The sequence below is a fragment of the Larimichthys crocea genome, chromosome III (genome assembly GCF_000972845.2).
Source record: "Larimichthys crocea isolate SSNF chromosome III, L_crocea_2.0, whole genome shotgun sequence".
Lineage (NCBI taxonomy): Eukaryota > Metazoa > Chordata > Actinopteri > Sciaenidae > Larimichthys > Larimichthys crocea.
The window spans coordinates 28,088,622-28,109,928 of NC_040013.1; the positions used below are offsets into that span (position 1 = coordinate 28,088,622).

The following is a 21,307-nucleotide window of genomic DNA, read 5'->3' on the forward strand; positions in this document are numbered from 1 at the left end:
GAGGAGGGCATGCCTTACATCACAGATACATCACTCAGTTTAATTAAATTACAGAGGAGGAGGGAGGAGAAGCAGGGGGGCTCTTCTGCAGGGGCCAGAAAGTCCTGCTGCATCCAGAAACACAGATTAAGGAACGGCAAGAGAAATGAATGAATCGTTCATGAGCTAAACTATCAAATCATAGCCAACCAAAATATTAATGTCAGCTGTTATTAGGGATTCAATCTGACGGTTAATTAGATCTCTACCGAGTGTCGGGTGAGCGGATGTGCATGTTAAACGCAACCTAGACACAGTTTGATATGATACAAACTGATCTCACTTTATTTTGTATCAGTTTGTGATTTGTTAGGACATCCAAGGAACTGACAAAAAATGTACAAATCATGTCTAATCATCACAATGTACAGCAGTGCACTGAAGCCAGACAGTGTACTAAAGACTAAGACGAGCTGATGGTGCCAAGTCCCCGCCACCCTGCACCCCCACCCTACACTTCCCGAAACGAAATTTAACACAGACGAGCTGCAGCACTGGAATGCAACTGTTCACTCCCTGACCCAGACCCTGTGTGCCACTAATGTTGGACATTATCTTGATTTTTCAAGGTTCATATTAGTAAAAGAATGACCCATGCACGAGGCTGAAGACCTGTGTTTTGAATCATGTACTCATGATGTTACTTTCTTCATATAGCACATTTATTTAGAAGCTGACACTTCCAACAGAAAGAAATCACAGCAAACGACTCTAAATCATAAGTAAAGTCACATAAAAAGAGTTATGCATACATATAGTAATCAAATTTGAGCATTACTGATGTACCACAGACTTTTCAGAGCACAATAGAAACAGATTTTGGCTGCTGTCACTACTTTAATTTTGAATTAAAGTACCCATTAATCAATTTGAGAATCACTAGCCTGGTTATCAGACATTGCACCAAAGGAGATGTACGAGTCAAAGATGAAGAGGTTATTTTTGAGTTTATTCTGTCGGTATTTCTACTTTTACTCTAAGAAAAGTTTGATGTAAAGTAGGTGCATGTCTAGTGGTAGATAAAGACTTCCCATCTTATTTATCCTCTGTCGACTAAAGCTGCTTATTAACTTGCAGGTTTGTAAAAAAAAAACAAAAAAAAAAACCTCTCTATTAACCAGAACAGAAATCACAGGAAGGTGTAACAACCTGACTTGAAATGAAACACCGAAACACAAACAGCTTTTATATCACTTCAATCAGAAATGTTTTTCTTGTCATTGTCACACAAATAGAGCCAAAAAATGTTTTCAAAAGTGATTTTTATCTCATTATTCAAGTCCACGTCTCCATATGACATACATGGATGTGCAGATAACACATTTAACAATGAGAGATCTATAACACCTCTGTCTTCTGGTAGTCCTTTGTCCTGTGCTTCACCTGTGGGCTGTTTGGCACACTCGGTGGCCTCTGGTCAAAGTCGTACATACACACAGCTATAAAAAGGAGAGTCCCTCCGATGAGCTGGCCCAAACCTCCAAACCATCCAGAGAACATTGCCTCTCCGTACTCCCAGCGTGGCATCACCTCAGGCCAACCCTCGTCAAAAAAGTCCACCAAAGTTGAGTAGGCCACAAGAGAGACAGGAGCCAGACTGGTGAGCCCTGACACCCAGGTCAACAGCCCGGCAAGGATAATGAACCGTCTCTTCAGGTGAGGCTGCTCCACGCACATCTCAACCCCCTCCAATCCTGGTAAGACAACCAGCAGACCTAAACCTCCGGTGCCTATAGAAACTGTCACAAGCCACCTGGAGATCTGCAGTTCCAACGGCAAGCCTAGGACTGAATCGTAGGCCTTGCACTGAATTCCCACCTCCTCTGTGTAGAGGCAGGTGTGCCACAATCCAGAGAACCAGTTCTCCATTTCGTTCAGGTCAGAGTTCATCGTCTTCCAGAATGGAAGGAAGGCATTGATCAGAGAAGTGACAAACCCCCCAAATGTCACAAAGAGTGCAGTCCTTTGCATGATTTTAGTTGTCAGGAAAACCATCTTTTGCCTCTGCCGTGCTGTGATTCCTGCTGAAGCGTGCAGGTCGATGTAACAGGTCCCAGATCCAGAAGAGCTCTGTAGCTCGTCCCACCTGCCTGAGGTATCAGGATCTACCTGGCCAGCCCACTTATTCAGCCTCCTTAATAAAATGCACCTGAAAAGTGGGAGATTATCCAGGACTGCGGCATGACAACAGACATACTGTTTTGTTTCAGTGTTCAATATCATCACAGCGAACAATGAACTCTGTTTTTTAGATGAAACCAGATATGTCCAGCGGGATCTGGGGCTGTGTGTGCGAACAGGTAGACTTAAATGAATGAAACATGAGCAAGCTGGACATGGGGAGTACACACAAAAAAGAATTAAGAAGCAACGGGCATGACGATAATGGCTTCTTCATGGCTGTGAAATTCAGTCCAGCTTTTAAAGTTGCAATTATTTCAGATTGTTTTACTGATGTCACTGGTGAGACATGGGCATTATTTACGCTCTAAGGAAATCACAGGAGAAGCTTTTGATTTGCCAAGTGTCTCAAGTATCTAGACTATGAATAGCACTTTGTGCTCACTGCAATGGTACTTACAACAGAGTCCAAAAGAGTCCAACACTTTGTGAATTCCTCCGAGGGTTTTTACAGATCTTGCAGTACAACTGGCAGCTAACAGAAAATCCAATCTAGTGCTTCAGCATTTAGGTCAACCTTTTCTTCCCAGACCCATGAACAAAATGCACCACATCACTTCATAATAAAACAATTCAACCATTCCTAAAATGCAATATTTTCTAAGTCATATTTGACGTAATAGAATTAACCTATTTGATTTTAGCTCACTTGAGTAATTACATTTTAATCTTTGCAAGTGTAAAGCATCACCAAAGCTAAAGGAGTTCACCCTCTCAAACCAAGGAGCATTGTCTGACCTTATCATCCATAGATCTGTGGAAACTGAAACCCCTGAAGGACGTGGCTAATCTGATGAAAGGTCAAAGCATTAACCTTCAGCTATTCTTCATATAGTGCATAGGGCACAACGGCCTTAGATTTTTCATACTCAATCTAAAAACATTTCTGAATACTTTACTGCAACTATGAAGATTTTCTGAACATATAGAGCCTGTTTAAATGTTTAAAATCACCTTTTATTTCAAACTACCATGAAACGAAGTGGAGCGAACCATTGTGTTGTAGGTTAGTCTAACTACAGTAGATTGCAATGTAGACTCAAAGCCAGGTCAAGCTGCTCTCTTTACTTAGGTGAGTGTAGAATTTAAGGGTAGACTGGGTCAGGGCCGGAAAATGGTGTCACCTGTCAGAGGGTCCATTAGACTCATGATGACACAGCCTGATACCTACAGCAGGGCCCGATAACAGGTCAAAACATCTTTTATGCGAGTGCTCACTCAACTTTTGGCACATTTTACTGTTTACGGAGGGCTGCCAAAGATGGTTGTACAAAAACTTTAATTACATAATGAGGTAGTTTACTCAGGCAGATAAAGCGGCACAGTGAGACCTCTAGGACACTTTTGTGTGGGTATCAAGTGAGGCAGGCAGCACTGGAGACTCAACAACATGACTCATTTTGTATAAGATTTATTAAGGCTTTAAATACATGAAACTCACGTGGGTAAATATTTAATAACAGCATAGTGATGTCACTAAATACACGTTGCTATATTGTATGGATACAGAGAGCTCGTCTGTTAGTAATGGTAAGAGGTGGTTAGTATTACAAAGATGTGTGCCAATGACAATAACATTTAACAAAACAAATAGCTTAAGACAGACATACATTCTGATTATTTTCATATCATGATTCTGATTCCTTACATTTAATCCAGGCATGTTAACTGTGTCAGAGATGAGAGTAATACACGTGATGAATACAGGTTTAGATAAATAATCCATCTATAGTATACTTTGATTAAGTATATTATAAGCAGAGGGCAACACTGGAATATTTCTAAAGTATCACATGAATGAATTATTACAGTCCACTGCATATCTATTCAAAAAATGCAGCAGCAATACTGAGCAGAATTCAACCTTACAGACGTTTTCTTCTGTGCAATCAAAATAAATAAATAAACTCAACATAAAAAAGGGAATTTTTGGACCGTTCAATAATTGTAACTTCACTGATTTCACTCCAGAGTGAGACAGGAATAACTTGCATGGATAAAATGGGGTTTGAAACATGCGAGGTCTAACATAAAAGAAAAGAAGTACTACGCATTGGGGACGAGGGAATGACTAGAAGTAGGTGGAGCGGAGATGTATGGCTTCTGCAAGAGGAGAAAAGAGCCCGGCTCTCGGCGTCATCCTAAATGTCGGAGCCCATCTCAGCGCACTGTTTGTCTGATATGTGTGTAGCTAGAGACTCAATGATGTCCAAAAGCAGCAGCTGGCTGAGAGACCGCAGGTTGGGGAGCTTGGATACCTTTGGGAGGGGAGGAGAGCAAAAAATATAAAAAATGAGCCATAAATTAAGACAATGAGTCAAAGAGTCAAATGAGGAATAAGCAGCATTCGATTGCTCATGCATGAAAAATGATAAACAGAAAGAAGCTTAACAGAAACACTAACAACGCTCCAGTGAAGGAGGGTGAAAATTGAGAGCTTCGCTGTGTCTTTGAATAACAAACAATAATCAGAGTGCCACTTTGACCCTCGTGGTTATGCGATGAGGTGCTTGTACAGCCGGTCAGACTGTAAACAGCCTCCTCTCTACGTAGAAGATGGAGGGTGATCCACTAGGAGGCCAAAGGTGTCGGCCTCCTGCAATGGAAGATGGGCCTACAGGGTTAGCTCAGCTGCAGTGAGTGGGCAGCAAACCCCGAGGGCTCCGGTTACAAGCCCACCCACCTTAATGAACTGGTGGACAATAATGTGCAGGCAGTGCTTCTTCATGTCCAGAGCCTGGGTCTTATCAGCTGCCTCCAGAATCTGCAACATTGAGGGAGAAGTGTGAGTGAGGAAATGATTCATGTGGCGTAAAAAAAAGAAAAAAAATGTTCTTCAAGTATGTGACAACACTATCAAATTAGGTCACTCTCCCGCCTCCCACGGGTAAAAACATAAATACCTGCAAGACATTCTCCACAGTGACATTCATCTCCAGATTCTGCTTGCAGTACGCCTGCAGCCTGTTGTTTGAAAACCCATAGTAATATGGTGCAGCAAACAGATAGCTGTTCATTGCAGGTCAAGGAAGTGAACAAAACTTTTCTGTGTGCTACATTCCAGTGAAATTTGTGATTTTACACTTTTTAACTTTGCACAGATGATACCAGGAGACTGAATGAGACATTAAATGTTAGTATTTGCTCAAAATATGCATCCCATAGGCAACATAACGGACAACACGGACAACAATGGCTGAAAAGAAGTTCATTTCGATGCAGTTGCAACAACGTCCACTAGGTGCTGACTGTAGCATCCCAATGACATGTTGTTTTCTTAATCTTTATCATGTGAAACCCATACGGTATCAGCCTAAACATAACTTCTTTTCAAAACACCCACAGGTATCGATTGTACTTAACATGACTGTCCAAAAAATATCCCCAATTTCTCTCCAGAGAACCAAACACAAAGTCAGTGTTTCAGCAGTAAAGACATCAAAGCATTAAGAGAAGTGTATGTTTTGAGTTTGTTCGCCTTGATTGACAGGTTTCTCAGCTTATCACACTCAGCCACTGTGGTTCCAACTTTCTTATCCCACTTAAGCTCCACCACAGTTCCTCTCTGTCAAATTTCCTGGCTCAGTGGTTGAGAAAAGCAGAAGCCTTCATCAAAAGGATGTGGCCTCATTTATAATTTATTTTCATTACATTTGCAAAGATGTTTGCTTTCAGTTTATAGTATATACATCTTCCTGGGGGGAGGAAATGAATATAAAGCAGTCTGAATTTGAGAAGGATACAGCGAGTCCTCTGGAGGCATGTTGACGTCACCATAGTAGATATAACGCAGCATGGACTCGAAGGCTTGTTTACTTGGAACCATCTCACCAATGGAGATATTCACCTGACCGTCCTCGGGCATGAAAGAGCGGAACATTGCCTCAAAGTAACTGAGGAGTAAAAACGTAAGCGTTACAGACAAATCACTAGGCTGAAATGATGGAGAGCACAATGATGAGAAAATTTAACACCTCGTTTTCCTTCAAAGCGTGCCATTAAAACCTAAAGATCCACTGAAAGTTATGCTGTTTAGTTTCAGGGCTTCCTCCTAATGTAGCACAGTGTTACCAGTGTTATTTATAACATTCAGCCCTGGAATTCAAATCACTTTCTGATGTCCAAATCTAGACTAGTCAACTAATGGCTTGACTTAACGACTACTAGTCGACCAAGAAAATCTTTGTTCATGGGCAAGTCAGGGGTTTGATGAGTTGCTTTAGGTGCTGTGAGTGCACGAAGCAGGTCATAAAACCTGTGTACTCTCTACCTGGATCGGGCTGCCAGTATGGCTTTATGAGCAGGCCGTGGGTGTCCGTCTAACAGCAGGATAATGTCACAGAACTCGAGACCTCCTCCCTCCAGGTAAGCCTTCATGTCCTGGACCAGAGAGGTCCCGATGTCCACAGGCTGGTCCGAGTACAACCTCGGAGGAGGCTGCTGCTTTCGCCGCACTATTTCCACGATCAGTGGGGTGGACAGATGTTCAAACTCCTTCGTCATGATCACCTGGTTGAAGTGTGACTCCTTCACCACAAAATTAAGGCAATGCTCCTGGAGGAAGAAGTAATTTGATAGCATTGATGTTGAATCAAATATTTCTCTTTTCTAAGCTGCAGAGCTTTACTGAGCTTGCTTGGTTGAAAGTATAAAATGTATTGTACTGACGACACCCTGGACTTCATCCACTGGAGGGCAGTAACAACGAGATTTGCAGCCCGAGTTTAGTCATAAACAACTTTCCAGACTTACCTTGAGCTGGTCCAGTTGCAGCTTGTTGGCATTTTCACAAACACTGAGAACGTTCTGCAGGTCGACAGAAGCCTCGATGTACTGCACACAGAGCTGCTCCAGGCGGGAAAGCTTAAAACTAAGGGCCAGTTTGTAGACATCCATTATTAGAAGAACATCCTGGACGTGACCTACAGAGACAAGCAAGATAAAGACACATGATCAAATTTTCTCATGGAGATTTTGGCAGATGAACAAGTCAACCGCGAGGAGAGTGGTACCTCTGCGTGGGTACTGGATCTTGTCCGTGTACAGGAACTGCATTAAGACTTCAAAAGGCTGGGCCTCTGCTTCCCTGATGGCTACCTCCAGCATCGGCTGTGTGCCCGAAGGTCTGCTGACTGCTGGCATATCTCTCGGACCTCCAGCTGCCCCTTCGTCACTTTCCTCGCTGCTTTCCTGTCTAGTTTTCTGCACACAGATTATGTAACACTTTAACATGCAAGACTTTATTGAGGGTCCTCTGTAGAAGTGAACTCTTACTGTTTTTTAAACAGTTAGTTGTTTTCATATTCTGTTTGCAGCTTTAATTCAATCCATGTTGAGCCTGTTAATATTGGAAAGTGCAAATATTGTGATATGTGATAGCGAGGCACAAGCACGTCCTTATTTACGCAGTTCATTTGGCCAGTTTAACCTCATATCAGTTTATGACTGTTTGAAATCTGAATGATGAGTTATGTCAACACAACAAAATCAGTATTTTGATATCAGAGCAAAGATTAATTTGGTTTTATGATATTAATTTCATGATATTGTTTGATATTGTTTTCCTTGTCCTTGCAGGTCAGGTACAGCTTGCAGATGTTTCATGTCTATAAATATCTTATGACAACACCAATCTTCTTCCCTTATCTCAGAGGAAATGAAGTGTACTTGCTGCACGGCTCTGACCTGACGCTGCCTATCCCGAGCCTGCAGGATTTTCTTCCGCAGCCACTGACATCTCGCAGTCACTATAGCAATATGCCCCAAGACTCTCTCCTCCCTCTGTAAACAACACAACAAGTCAAACAGATTGAAAAAAAAAAAAAACACCTCCGTTGGATCATGTGAAAGTAACCTTGTCATTTTAATTTAAGTTTAGACACTAATGTTTCCGTAAAAACCCACCTCCCCCAGAATAAACTCCACATCACAGAACTGACGATTTTCCCAAAGTTTGCCATAGTCCTCATGGAGAGTACACTTTGGATAGCAGGAGAACTGCAAGAAGGAGAAAAATATATTTGTAGGAGGTCTATAACTGCTGAATCTAGTCAGGAAGGACTTTTTAGCAGTGTCTAAATGTTGTTTGAAGCTAACCTGGAATCTGTACATCTCCCCACTGCGCACATTGTTGTCCACAGTTCCTCCAAAAATGTACATAGCATCTTGAATTACTGCAGCAGCGTGGAAAAGTCTCCCACTGGGCATCTGAGGAGTCAGGGAAAGAGGAAATTCAGCTTTTGGAGATTGTTCAATGTGATCAGCAGAATGCAGGATGTCCCCTTCAATGTTGAATGAAGAGAAGCTAAGCTAAAAAGAAATAATGAGAAGGAGAACATGTTTTAGTAGTTTTCAGATACAACAATACATAATACAGCTGCATAATACATAATCTGACTAAACGGCTACAGTTACATAAAACAAAGCGTAGTACAATATGGGTGGGAAGTGAGCACCAATATCATGTTCTTTTTTATATTTGTGATGTCATTCAATCACTTCCACTATCTACAGACACAGTTCTTTGTAAATCTATTTGTTTTATACCTCACTGTCCAGGCTGGGGTGGATCACCTCCCAGGTTTGAGAGTCCACGTCGTAGCAGTGCAGTTCGTTGGGCAGCGTGTTGTCAGCAGCACCTCCAAATACATAGAGGTGGCGGTCAAAGGCAACCATGGTGTGGCCATAACGTCTCTGAGGAGGCGGAGGGGAGCCTCGGAGTAAGTGTTCAGTCGGGATGCGTGTCCACCTGAGAAGATGGAAGGAGTAATGAGTCATCCTATCTATCGCGCAGGAGGGGTGAATCATCTGCACAGGCAAACATACTCACATGTGGCCCTTGAACTCAAACTGGAAGAGGTTGTTGGTGATCTTTGCTCCGCTCTGGCCAGAAAACACAAACATCTTGTCCCTGCATACAGCTACGGGGAAGTTGCAGCAAGATGGAGGAATCTCACCGCTCTGATCGATCTGACGGACACAAAGGCAGAGACACAGACGTTAACACATCGTACTCTCAATGTTCTTCTGGTTAGAGAATATTTGAAATTTATTTTACTGACCTCCTCCCAACACGCATGTTCACGATCTTGCAGGCTGATGGTCCACATGTCATTCAGTCTGCACGCGGGTAATAAAATATAGATCAGTATTGCAGGCAAAAAAAACTGTCAACTGATGTAAGAGCAAAGAAAAAAGTCAAACATACCGGGCATTTCCATCATAGCCAGCAAATATCCAAAGTTTATCACTGTAGACTGTGGCCCCATGTGCAGATCTCGCCACTGGCAAGCTGAAACAGAGACAAAAGAGGACAGGTTGATTTAAACTGATTTCCACACAGGTTTTACCCAAAGGTAATTGCATTTCACTGCACTGTGAATTTCAAGTAAAGTACGACCTATATATAAATCTAACAACTTAAATATCTTAAATATTACATTACCTCCCCTCCACTTTCCATTCAGTCCACTGCCCTGTTGCAAACTTGTACTCAAAAAGGTCATTTTTGTTTTTCAGGTTTGAGTTTGAGTAGATGTCTCCAGTGTAGCCCCCTGAAATATATTAAAGGAAAGCATTACAGCATCAGCTGTGAGTTTAAAAGTAGTATTAATGACATTTGATGATGACAAACTTACCAAAAACAAACATGCTGCTGCCATAGACGACAGCTGAATGATGATATCTGGGAGCAGGTGGAGTTCCAGTGGTGAACGCTCTGTAATGAACATCACACACAGGCAATGAATCACATTATATGCTCTATATTTTCTTTTATTTGCTCAGTTATGGTGCATTGCCGCAATCTTACCGACACCACGAGCAGTCCTTCACGTCAAAGCGGAGCAGGTCATTCAGCATGTTCTTCCTATCAGGTGACACAAAATAGAAATACATGTGATGCAGTGGACAATAACTGGGATCAATAGATGGGATCACCCTGGCCTCCAGCTCCACCTGATCTTTGATCAGGTTATGTCCTTTAACGTCAACAAGAAACAAAGGACTGCCCTTTCACCTACGTAACATCGCAAAACTCAGGTGCATCCTGTCTCAAGCACATGTAGAAAAACTAGTCCACGCATTTGTTACTTCTAGGCTGGACTATTGTAACTCTTTGCTATCAGGCTGCTCCAATAAGTCTCTTTGGACTTTGCTGTTGATTCAGTAACGCTGCTGCACGTAATCTGACAGGAACCAGGATCAGAGATCGAATTTTTCCCATTATGGCTTCTTTGCATTGGCTACCTGTTAAATCAAGAATAGAAAGCTCTTCATGGTCCACCATTATATCTAAAAGAGCTCATAGTACCTTACTACACCACCAGAACACTACGCTCCAAAGATGCTGAGTTCCTTGTGGTTCCTATAGTCTCTAAAAGTAGATTGAGAGCCAGCGCTTTCAGCTATCAAGCTCCTCTTCTGTGGAACAAACTCCCATTTTGGGTTCGGGAGGCAGACGGCGTCAACACTTTTAAGAGTCGGCTTAAGACTTTCCTTTTTGATAGAGTTTATAGTTAGGGCTGGCTCAGGTCAACCCCGAGTCATGCTGCTATAAGACTAGATAATGCACTGAGCCCTCTCTCTTCATCTCTACACATTCATGTCACTAACTTACTTTGTGCTCCCTCATCTCATAGGTTCTCATGGACCGTGGCTGCTACTGTGGTCCTGCACGACATCCACTACATATACTATTATTATTATTATTGCTACCTTTAGTCATATCTGCATTAAAGTTGAATGTTTAAACATCCTACAGTACACCTGGAAAAAGTCTTATTGAGTATGAGGAGGAATCGGGAGAAATATGAACAGATATGTGGCTCTTATCTGGCCTTACGACCATCATTACATCACTTTAAAGGGTCCAGTTTGTAGGATATAGTGGCATCTAGCTGTGAAGTTGCAGATTGCAACCAAATGAATACTCTCCCATAAGCCTCACCCTCTCCTTCGAAGCATGTAGTAAAAACTGTGGCTGGAAGAGGACCCACTCTCGCTGTACTATTCTTATATTCAGGTGATTATACACTAATGGAAACAAACTAATGATTATTCTGTCATAATCCTGCAAAGAAATACCACTGAATCAACCTTAAACTAGTACGTTAGTGTGAAACCTGCTTCTCTTTATTATTCTGTCTACCAAACTTTTGCGATTGATGATAACTTGGGACCTCATACATCACTCGATTGTATTTTATTTAGCTTTTTCACTACTACTTCAACTGTTTATTCCTAGTTGAGGTTATTGAGAGTGGCGAGTTACTGATGTTTTGTTCCTTTGTCTTGTCTTTTTGTGTAAATGTGCATATGAAAAAAGGAGGTTTAAAGTTTGGTCTAACTACTGTAACAAACGTGAGGACCTGTTATCTATACGTTTGTTTGCCATGTGTTGAGCTGGTGTTGGATGTAAAGTGTCCTTGTGGGAATGCTCTTATATTTCAGTATTTGGCTTTTTCTGAATGTAATCGATCAGATGGACGTTACATGCAAAACTCTAAACATTTACTTTGTAAAATCTGTAAAATCATTTTTTTTGTTTACGTGTTTCATAAGCTGAAGAAAAATGGTCAATAAGAACCTGTTTGATGATGTTGAAAAATGTTTTAAACTTACAGTTGTTATTTTAAACTGAAGCCAGAGTTTTATCAGAATATACTTCTGCTGGGAGTTAAAACAGAAAGAGAAACAGAAGACGAGCATTCTGTTCATCTCACCAAATCTAGTAAATATCACACGTTAAAGATCCCTCAGGAAAGATGGACCGCTCTGAGAAGTGGTAGACAGCGCTCATAAATGACAAACAATAGAAGTGTGAGTGGTGCATCCTCAAACTCAAGTTTCATTTATGCCTTGCAGTTATTATTCATATCATGGTCACTTACTTTTGTAATATTTCTTACACTATGTTCACTTTACATTACAATACTCTTTTTATATATCATGCCACTTTTATCCTCAGTACTTGTCTGTTTTTGAAGGTTGATTGTTTTTCGTGTTTATTGTGTAGGTTATAGATATTTCTGTCTGTGTATTATGTTTTTTTTGCCTTTTGTACTTTTTTCTAATTCTGTAGTGTATGCTACACTTTCCTCTGCTGCTGTATAAAGTATATCTAATCTAATCTAATTTTATATTTTAATTCTTATGTTGTCTATCGTCAGCTTGGGATAAATAAAGTCTATCTATCTATCTATCTATCTATCTATCTATCTATCTATTACAATACTCTTTTTATAAATCATGCCACGTTTATCCTCAGTAGGTGGTGGTGGGATGAATAAAGTATATTTAATCTAATCTAATGGACAAAGAGAGAAAGACAAAGATTTATTATCATATTATAAAGACCTGCTGTATATGTAAAGTATCATGGGGGTATATAAATAAACCTGTAAAGGAAAGATGAGAGTCTGTACTCACCCATTGTCGCCCCCAAACACGTAGATGGCATCTCTGTATGCCACCACAGTGTGTTTACTGCGCCTGCACAGAGCAAACACTGATGTTACAGACGGATATAAAGACTTTAACTGTGCAGACAGACAGACAGCTGCAACATGTCACCTTGCACCGACAAACTCATCACACGGAGGGAGTCTCCTCCAGCGGTGGACGGTCTCAAACGGGCCGAAGTTGAGCGTCAGATATTCCACACTGTCCGAGCAGCTGTGGTCGAAATCAACACTCGGGGCCACTTTGGTTGATTTGCAGGACATTGTTGCTAAGTCATCCAGCTGAAGCATTTTCCTCTCTCAGGGCAAATCCAGGTCCACAGTTAACGCCATGGTTTTAATGTCAGTCCTCCACCGTGAGAGCTTTAATGTTTCTTCACCAGGTGAAATCTTTAATTTGTTTGTTTGTTTATTTTTTTCAGAGGATTAGCTTAGCTCCGGCTAACGGTGCTAATGGAAACTAGCCGCTCGGTTAGCTTCGCTGAGCTACAAAAACAAACAGCAGCTACAGAGAATGACAAGTTAGCGGAAAGCTGCTGACGCCACAGTAAAATAAAAAGCTTTACACGCCTCAAGTACGTCGACTAGTTATCATTTAGTAAGCGGACGAGGAAGGAAACAAAGTAGCAAAACAAGAGTGCTGTCATTAAAGAGCAGAGCCGACCAAACAACCACGCCCCCGACAGAGAGCTTCACTTCCTGTGACATGAAACATAAAGTACATTAAAATATATACACATACTGTTTACTATCATCTATCCAGTCTGCAGATTTATTTATGCTATTATTATTTTTTTTTAACCATTTTTATTTTGTACTTTATTTCATTCATTTATTTATTTATTTAATGGGACCATGTACAGTATTCAATAGTGGTAAATGAAGATAACTCATAGAGATCAAATTCATAAATACTCAAAATAATCATAAAATTATAAATAAAACGTATACAAATACAAATCAGATTGGGCGGGTTTTGTGAGTGTTAAGTGTGACCCTGCATGTACAAAAATACATTACTGCAGGGTTGGACTGCAATGGACCAACCGGCTATGGACCAACGCAGGCTGCTACAAACATACCCTAAGTACTACTACAGTATATCCCAGTCGATCCATCCATTGAACTGTTCGAAGAGAAATGCAATGAGCCCCAGCTCTCTCCCTATCTTCCTGTCACTCCTCAGCTGTCACTGTCTAAAATAAAGGTTCATAAAACCCCAAAAGTGTTACTGAATGTAACATTTTATTTTTGGAATAAACAACATACTATGTTTGGAATATATTGTATCTTATGATCAGTCTTTCATCCAGGGGCACGGTTAAGCATGCAGTTTGCATGTGTGTATATGTTTGATGTATATATATTCAAGATCGCAAGAAAATTATCACGTTATCTTGGGATGACAACATTTATTATCTCGATATAATACATGAATAACTCGAGATCTAAAAAAAACCCAGATGAAATGAACATAGGAAAATGTAGGAAATAAAATGTATGACCGCTTAGAGCTTCCGTAATATTAGAACTGTTTTACTGTTTGGGTTAATCAAGCAGGCCACATAATGAGATGATGCTATAGATTAAAATCCAATTAGTCAGTTCTTTTAGAGAAGATGCTCGATGATCAGGCCTGCCTATACATGAAAGTGTGTGAGTTCAATCTTGTATTTTTAGTCATATACCAATAAATAATATGATACACAAATATATTGTTTTATCCAAACAGTGTTAAATTGTTGTGTTTATATAGTTGTTTGTTTGTTTTATTATACACACCGTAATAAGGATGAAACAGTCACAGACAGTCAATTTCAGGAATCAGACAGAACATTTAATACATGCGATATTACATGTAATTTTCACTTTATTTTGAGGATAAATAGATTATCATACATTGCCAGGAAACATGAGGAGATGTATGGAGGACAAAATCAGTAAATTACCAGATAAATAAGTCAATTACTGAATAACGTAGCACAGTAAACAATATTAAATGCACAGTAATTCAGAATAAATACATATGAAGGTGAATGGACACATAAAGAAAATAACACAGTGCGTTATCGTGAAATGTATTTCTCAGTTGAATTCCCTTTTTTCCTGTAGGCTAAGATTACGACCCCCTTCAAACATGTAGGTGGTGTTTAACACTGTTAATCATTGTTATAGTGCCTTTCTACATAGGATAGCTTACTTGGCTGACAATGAATTTTATTTTTGGCTCACTAAGCAACAAAGTCCCACCACATCATCAACGTGTTTGTGAAAAAGACCTGACAATGGCCATTTTACTCTGATGTCATGAGGTAAGCTCAAATGTCATGCTGCTGTTTCAGGCAACATCCATGGCTGTGAAATTAAGCCAACACGGAAGTACCCAAAACTGCAGTTCTTCAAACGGCCACTTGAGGCTGGCTACAAAAGCAAGTTAATCTCCATAAGTCCCCATGTTAAAATGTCCAACTTCACAGCAGAAATAAACATGTTTACAGCCTGGTACAAAAGACACTTTTGCTCTCTATGGCTAATTTCCCCGTTCATGACAACTGTACTGAGGGTGAATTTTTATAGAACTCACCTGTTCAAATTATATTAATGCTTAAAATTATTAACGGCATAGACACTTTGATTGACAGTGGGTGCCATCACAGGCGGGTAGTTTCAGTAACCAGACTTCATGCAGCCCACCTCAGTTCCACCCATGCTCCGCGTCTTTGCCTATTTTCAGATTAGCCGGAAGCCGTTTGAGACACGACTGCCAAGATAGTGAGTTTCACGATGGCTATTCGGGAACCTATGGACGACGTCACTGACACTATGTCTGTGTTTCCAGGTTGCAAGTTGTTAGCTCAATGTCAAACAAAATTGACAAATTGCGCATATTTCTACGATGTACAATCTGAACACAGCAGTACAACATTTGAGCCTTCCATTTCGATCCTCGAGTGTGACGTTAAAGAAAAAATGGTGAACCTAAGATTAGGAGATGTGAAAATGTAATATCATTAACAGGAAACTCAACATATATCATATGCTATAAAAACTGACACAGAAATTAAATGAGTAAGAAAAGTATTTTTCTTCTTGATTGCATAGTGGTCTACTCACTTTTAAATGTTTTGCATATTATTTATCAGACCATTTTCATGACAGACATGTCAGATACTTTCTGCATTTGATTTAGATGCAGCAGTTCTGGGGTATAGGAACGGAGCGGTCGTTAATGTTATTAGTTGCATCTGTGCTTTCCCTGGTATGACAAGTGTCTGCCATCAGAAAGGTCTATATTTACTCAAATATTTTTAAAAATATGACTGATTTTGTCCTCCATAAGAAGTAAAACGGGATGCGTAATACTTACATTCACTATCTTCACATCTGTATTTAGCCCTTGGTGGGGTTTGGACTTTGGGGGGATGAACATCAAAGAGTTTGACAATATTTAGCTTAAAGTGAAGTACCATTTATTCTTTCCAACCTTAAAACTTTGGCAGGGATGGCAACATTTTTTGTTTTTATTCCATTAAAGGGCTCATAAAATTAGAACTTTACTGTTCACTCATCTACTCCATTACATTACAAGAACTCACAAACAGAGAACAATACTAGACCTCATCTGCGTGTAGTAAACTGGTTCAGTATTTGTACTGTAGATTGTGAAGTCTACAGTATTTTTCTTAAGCACCCATCAGATACATTACAGTGCACAATCATATGAAATGCAACAAGTCACTGTGGATACATTTCAACAAAATGAGACAGGTCATGAGATTGAAATGTGACAGAAACCTTTAACCTTTCACTCCATCAGCCACACAGTCAGATTCCTCTTCTTTTAATACAATCTGTCAGAGTTGAATTGGCCCCTTCTTGTTCACACGCCTAGTCACCAGTTAATGATATCTCGGACATGGCCCCACAGCTTGGTGATCCACAGGTTAACCCCAAGCTCTGTTAAGTACTGAAGCTCTGGCATCAACATCTTACGGCACAGCTTCCGATGTGCCTTGTCCACATTCTTCTTCAGGTTATAGCCCATGATGGACTTCTCTCCGATGGGCTGCCAGGGTTGCATCGCCGTCTCTTGGATGCTGCCAGCTTCTACGGCACGACCCCCCTCGATGCAGATGGAAGCCATCTCTGCATTCCTTCTCTTGAGCTCTGCCACATCCTCAGCCATCCGCTGCCGACCATATACATCTACTTTCTTCCAGAAAGTCTGGTTGAAATGCTGATATAGCTTCCAGTCAATAGCGTTCCAATCAAGAGCCCTGGCCCTGAGCTCAGGGGTCAGTTTAGACACAGTGGATCCTTTGCGAGCATTGAGCTTGAAGAAGAGCAAGTCATCCATGTCCCAGCAGAGGGCATCCTTCAGCAGGATGAGTGATTCCTCAAAGTATTCCACCAACATGACCAGCTGAAAGCGGCCAATGATGAATTTGATTCCCTTCTCTACCTGCGGATCATCCAGCTCCAGAGTATTGTCCTGTCCAAAGTCGAAGAACAGCAGATTCTTGAGGTAGAAAGAGTTGAATCCCTCTGGATCAAAGTAGTAATGGGGGTCATGTAGAAACTCAGTCAACTTGTCATCACCTGGTATCTTCCAGGTGAAAGGTACCAGCCTGCCAAAGTAGTGGAAGGATGACTCAAAAAGCTCTGCGGGGTCTCGCAGAATAGTGATGTAGGAAGTGTCCATAGGTAGCAACTTGGCCACCTCGGGTGCATTGAAGCGCATGTGATTACAGATAACATTGAAGCACATTCCAGGTCTGTAGTCTTTAACCTGGGAGCGCTGGAAAAGAGATGGATAGAAGAAATCATTTCTGCTGTCAGGGAAGGCAAATTTGAGCCGGTGCTTCTCTCCAAAGCGGAAAAGGATGTTGAGGAAGGTGCTGCTGGCTGTTTTGTGGGTCTTCATGAACATGATATCCACTTTAGGAGTGCAGGTCTGTCCAGTGGTTTGTTGTGAGCTGTTTGCGGTTGGTTTGGGGTGGTGCTGGGATGGACGATGGGCACAGGAGTAAGGCACTGGAACCCTACAGGGGGGAAAACATGCTGATTAAATGTACTCTCACACAAAATAAAGAAAAGACACACATTTGAGAAGCTGGAGTGAGTAGTCTGAGCTTGAAAAATGATGAACAATTATTTTTCTGTCAATTAATTGTTTTAGCTCTAATATGCAAAAATTGCTGAATACGTTCGATATGTTTTCCGTGTGCGGTGACTCTTACTCAGGCAGGCTGAAGTGGATCTGTGGAGTGGAGAGGCAGTAAAGCAGGATCATGCAGCTGGTCAGGAGGGTACCCAGGACCAGGCCTTTGCACATGGACCTCCACTGCCTCCCTTGCTTGCCAGTCATGGTCCAGCAGAATCAAATCTTAAAAACACAGAATATCATCATCATAACCACCATCATGATAAGCATCATCTTTTAGTTATTCTTAAGATGGAAACAAGAAAACCATCTAACTAGAGCAAAGCTTTGTGGGCACAATTACAACACAATGATTTATTTAGACGGCTACTAGGAGATAAATTAAAGTGTAAAGTGACTCTATAGATTACAATCTTTGTTCTCTGGTTTCTACTGGAATGAACACCAATATATGTAAAGAAATCCAATGCTATAGCCTAAAAAGTAATATATATTTATCATTTATATTATAAGATTAGTAATCTGAAATCTGTTATGAAGCCGTATAAAAATAACTCTGACCGAGAGGAAAGGATATCACTATTTTTTTGTACGTGATGCTGTCATGCACCCGTTTATTTGGGTAAAAAGTGATCCACTAATGGCAGCTCCAAAAACTGTAATTTTTTCTGTAAAGTACAGTGGCGTCATCAGGTGGACCATAATTTAAGGCGCTCAAGAATATTTACCCACAGTCTCACATTCTCCGTGTTTTTGACACAGTTTCATGGTGAACTCTGTCCATTTCATAAACATTTTAAACACAGGGTTTAGTTAAAATTGTATGGTGAGCTACAAAATGACATACTTGCGACTTGAAATGACCAACCCGGTGTTTCTCAGCTACCCCATAAAATAAATAATGCATTACAGCGGAAAGTGATATTGTATTCCCCTCCCCACCCCATGCAGACTGTGGTAAGACGAGCCACCTGCTGACTCAGCTGCACAAGAAACAAAGTGACACTCACCAGCTGGAATTTTCAGTATTGTGTGACCGACTGTGACCCCGATACAGAGCCAGGTTTGTGGAGATGTACTAATTGATAAAGCATTTATGTTGAATCAATTATGTAAAAATCCAATTGCATTGGAAGAATTCTGGATTTTTATACATATTCATATTCTTTAGGAGACTGATCTGCATCTTCGCAACATATTCAAACATATTCTGAGGTGACCTCACCATGAGAGGTCTCTGATTACTTTAAACCGTGATGCACAATAGGCTAGAGCTCAGTTTAAAAACAGAAAACAAATAGTCTTTGTATTTGATTGGATGACTTGTTGTTATATAGTAGCAGAGGTGGAAGATTAATTAAGATTGTTTCCTTAAATAAAAGTTTTAATCATAAAAATGTAAAAAAAATAACAACAAAAATAACAACATCAACAAAGTTCTGAATTTAAAATCTTATTTAAGTATCTCGAGTAAAAGTATTAATTTTGCAGTAAAATAGCCTATAAACTATATTAATGTTGTTGTAGCTGCTAGAGGAGGAGCTGGTTTTACAGCTAGTTTAGGTCAGTGGCTCCCAATTTAGGGTTTGGGACCCTCCAAAGGGTCACAAGATAAATCCGAGTGGTCATGAGAGGTATGATAAAAGAGGGACTTTACTCTAATCTTTGCTTTTTGGAGAGATAATATACATTTCACACAGTTTAGAGGGAAAATGTCTCTTTAGTAGCACTCCTGACAACTCATGGATATGAAACATGACAGGGAACTAGACATGCCTTTTGTTTTAAGGATTCACAAATCAATAAGGTTGCAAACAACTTGTTTAACCTTTAGCAATGCATCACATTTTATGATCTTATCTAGTTTCTTTTTTGAAATTTGGGTAATGTAACAAGTTACTACAGCTAATTTAGTGCAGTAGAAAACAAATTTCCTCTCAAACGTAGAAGTATAAAGTAGAGTAAAATGGAAATAAAGAAGTACAAATGTCTCAAAGTACATTAATTTGGTAGATGTCCACACAGTGTAGAGAGATTCACCTGACATACTTTTGAAGGGTAAATGCATCACATTACTATTACAGATGGAAACTGTATTAAATTTTCAACAATTGCATAACTGATTATGTTACTATTTTGAAGTCAAAAAAAGGAATTTAAAAATAAAGAATTTGAATTTCATGTTTGGAGTTGGGTGTGTTGCCCATCATATGGTGCACTTTTCCCTCCTTTTCTGTCAGACCATGATAAATACATGGAAGTATAGAAGGATGGTGTCTTTTTTGGGGTGTCCAGTGTGTCATTTATCATTCATTTTTTGGATTTAGTCCAGCTTTGGGTTATGACTTGAGATAGATGTCCTCAGCCTTCATGTTGCCTTGAATTACTATGTGTGCCTTGGTCTTATGAACTGTAGAGTTACATTTTAGGTTCAATCTTATCATCAAAGCATTATACAAACATTACTCTCCAAACACTGCTAAAAGGGCTATTTTTGCTCTTTGTCTGGCCTCCATGAAGGGGCTATTATGGAGGCATGTGAGAGAGCTTTCTCTCTGCCATCAGAGGACACTCTGTTGGGGGACGTTAACCAGAAAGCCAGTTCAGATGGAAAACGTTCAGCCTGCAAATGTAGTATGAATTTTACGTGACATTTTCAATAACCTCCAAACCCGAGTTTCTACTGAACAAATAAAAGGCGGTGTTTTGTTTTTTTTAGGCCAGCTGATTGTTTGCTCCAACAAAAGTGCCACATAACCTCAATGTATTTCCATGTTGTCTTATTTTTTAAACATTAGCAGGTCTTTCAGGTAATGTTACAGCCCACATTTATCCCGAGGTTGGTATGAGTGCACACCAAAACACACAAATGTATTAGCTGAAGTATATTTAAGAGTAAACACTACAAGTTTAAGATGATTACAGAGCTGAAGGCTGTGGTTAGTATAATGTCTAAACTGTCTTGTAACATATGACAAAGACTAATATCAATATTACAAACATAACAAACATAATTCTGGAGAGAATTGTTATTTTATAAGCTTGTTTAAGGATTTCTTACCTTCATACATGAATCCAAAAAGAAACTAATGGACATGTTTCTTATCCAACTGCATGTTCTCCCCTCCTTGCATCCAGTTCCAGATGACTAATACAAGTCGATCTCCCTCCTACAGCTGTTCTTATGTCTGATCTTGACATACACATACTGTTATAGACCCAGCACAGTCCTGCGTTCCCCTTATCACATGTCCAGCGCTACGGAGCTCATTCATCTGGCTGCTGCTCCTCTTCTCCTCTTTCTCTTTTGCAAGCACACCTGATGCCTCGGGCTACCTGCCTCACCCCCACCCCCACCCCCCCTTTCAACTTTCAATTCCAACTGATCTCGCTGAATAAAGCACTGCAGGGAGGCTCATCTAGCCAGCTGTGACGTCAGGGTCTCTGTCAGGGGACGTGCACT

At 40.4% G+C, this 21,307-nt stretch overlaps 3 protein-coding genes across 4 annotated transcripts; all 3 read right to left on the reverse strand.

Moving 5' to 3' along the window:
* Positions 1 to 849: 849 nt before the first annotated feature.
* Positions 850 to 2,088, reverse strand: cldn26 (claudin 26). The gene has a single exon (XM_010733718.3). The coding sequence runs from the start codon at positions 2,032 to 2,034 to the stop codon at positions 1,378 to 1,380; it is 657 nt and encodes a 218-aa protein (XP_010732020.1). The 5' UTR covers positions 2,035 to 2,088; the 3' UTR covers positions 850 to 1,377.
* A 1,526-nt stretch (positions 2,089 to 3,614) lies between these two features.
* On the reverse strand, positions 3,615 to 13,379 carry lztr1 (leucine zipper like post translational regulator 1). Of its 2 annotated transcripts, none has more exons than XM_027278111.1 (19): positions 12,793 to 13,379; positions 12,649 to 12,711; positions 10,031 to 10,087; positions 9,858 to 9,937; positions 9,665 to 9,773; positions 9,428 to 9,511; positions 9,282 to 9,339; positions 9,050 to 9,189; positions 8,767 to 8,968; positions 8,317 to 8,427; positions 8,125 to 8,217; positions 7,906 to 8,001; positions 7,233 to 7,422; positions 6,973 to 7,142; positions 6,491 to 6,774; positions 5,964 to 6,113; positions 5,124 to 5,229; positions 4,904 to 4,984; positions 3,615 to 4,478 (listed from the first exon to the last, which is right to left on the reverse strand). In XM_027278111.1, the coding sequence occupies exons 1-19, from the start codon at positions 12,969 to 12,971 to the stop codon at positions 4,362 to 4,364; spliced, it is 2,370 nt and encodes a 789-aa protein (XP_027133912.1). In that variant the 5' UTR covers positions 12,972 to 13,379; the 3' UTR covers positions 3,615 to 4,361. The 2 variants fall into 2 exon arrangements, with proteins under 2 accessions (XP_027133912.1, XP_027133911.1); XM_027278110.1 differs by having other exon boundaries at positions 8,317 to 8,529.
* Positions 13,380 to 15,266: 1,887 nt separating this feature from the next.
* On the reverse strand, positions 15,267 to 21,261 carry gal3st1a (galactose-3-O-sulfotransferase 1a). The gene is made up of 3 exons (XM_019254875.2): positions 20,906 to 21,261; positions 17,921 to 18,066; positions 15,267 to 17,722 (listed from the first exon to the last, which is right to left on the reverse strand). The coding sequence occupies exons 2-3, from the start codon at positions 18,046 to 18,048 to the stop codon at positions 16,573 to 16,575; spliced, it is 1,278 nt and encodes a 425-aa protein (XP_019110420.1). The 5' UTR covers positions 18,049 to 18,066; positions 20,906 to 21,261; the 3' UTR covers positions 15,267 to 16,572.
* Between the last annotated feature and the right edge of the window lie 46 nt (positions 21,262 to 21,307).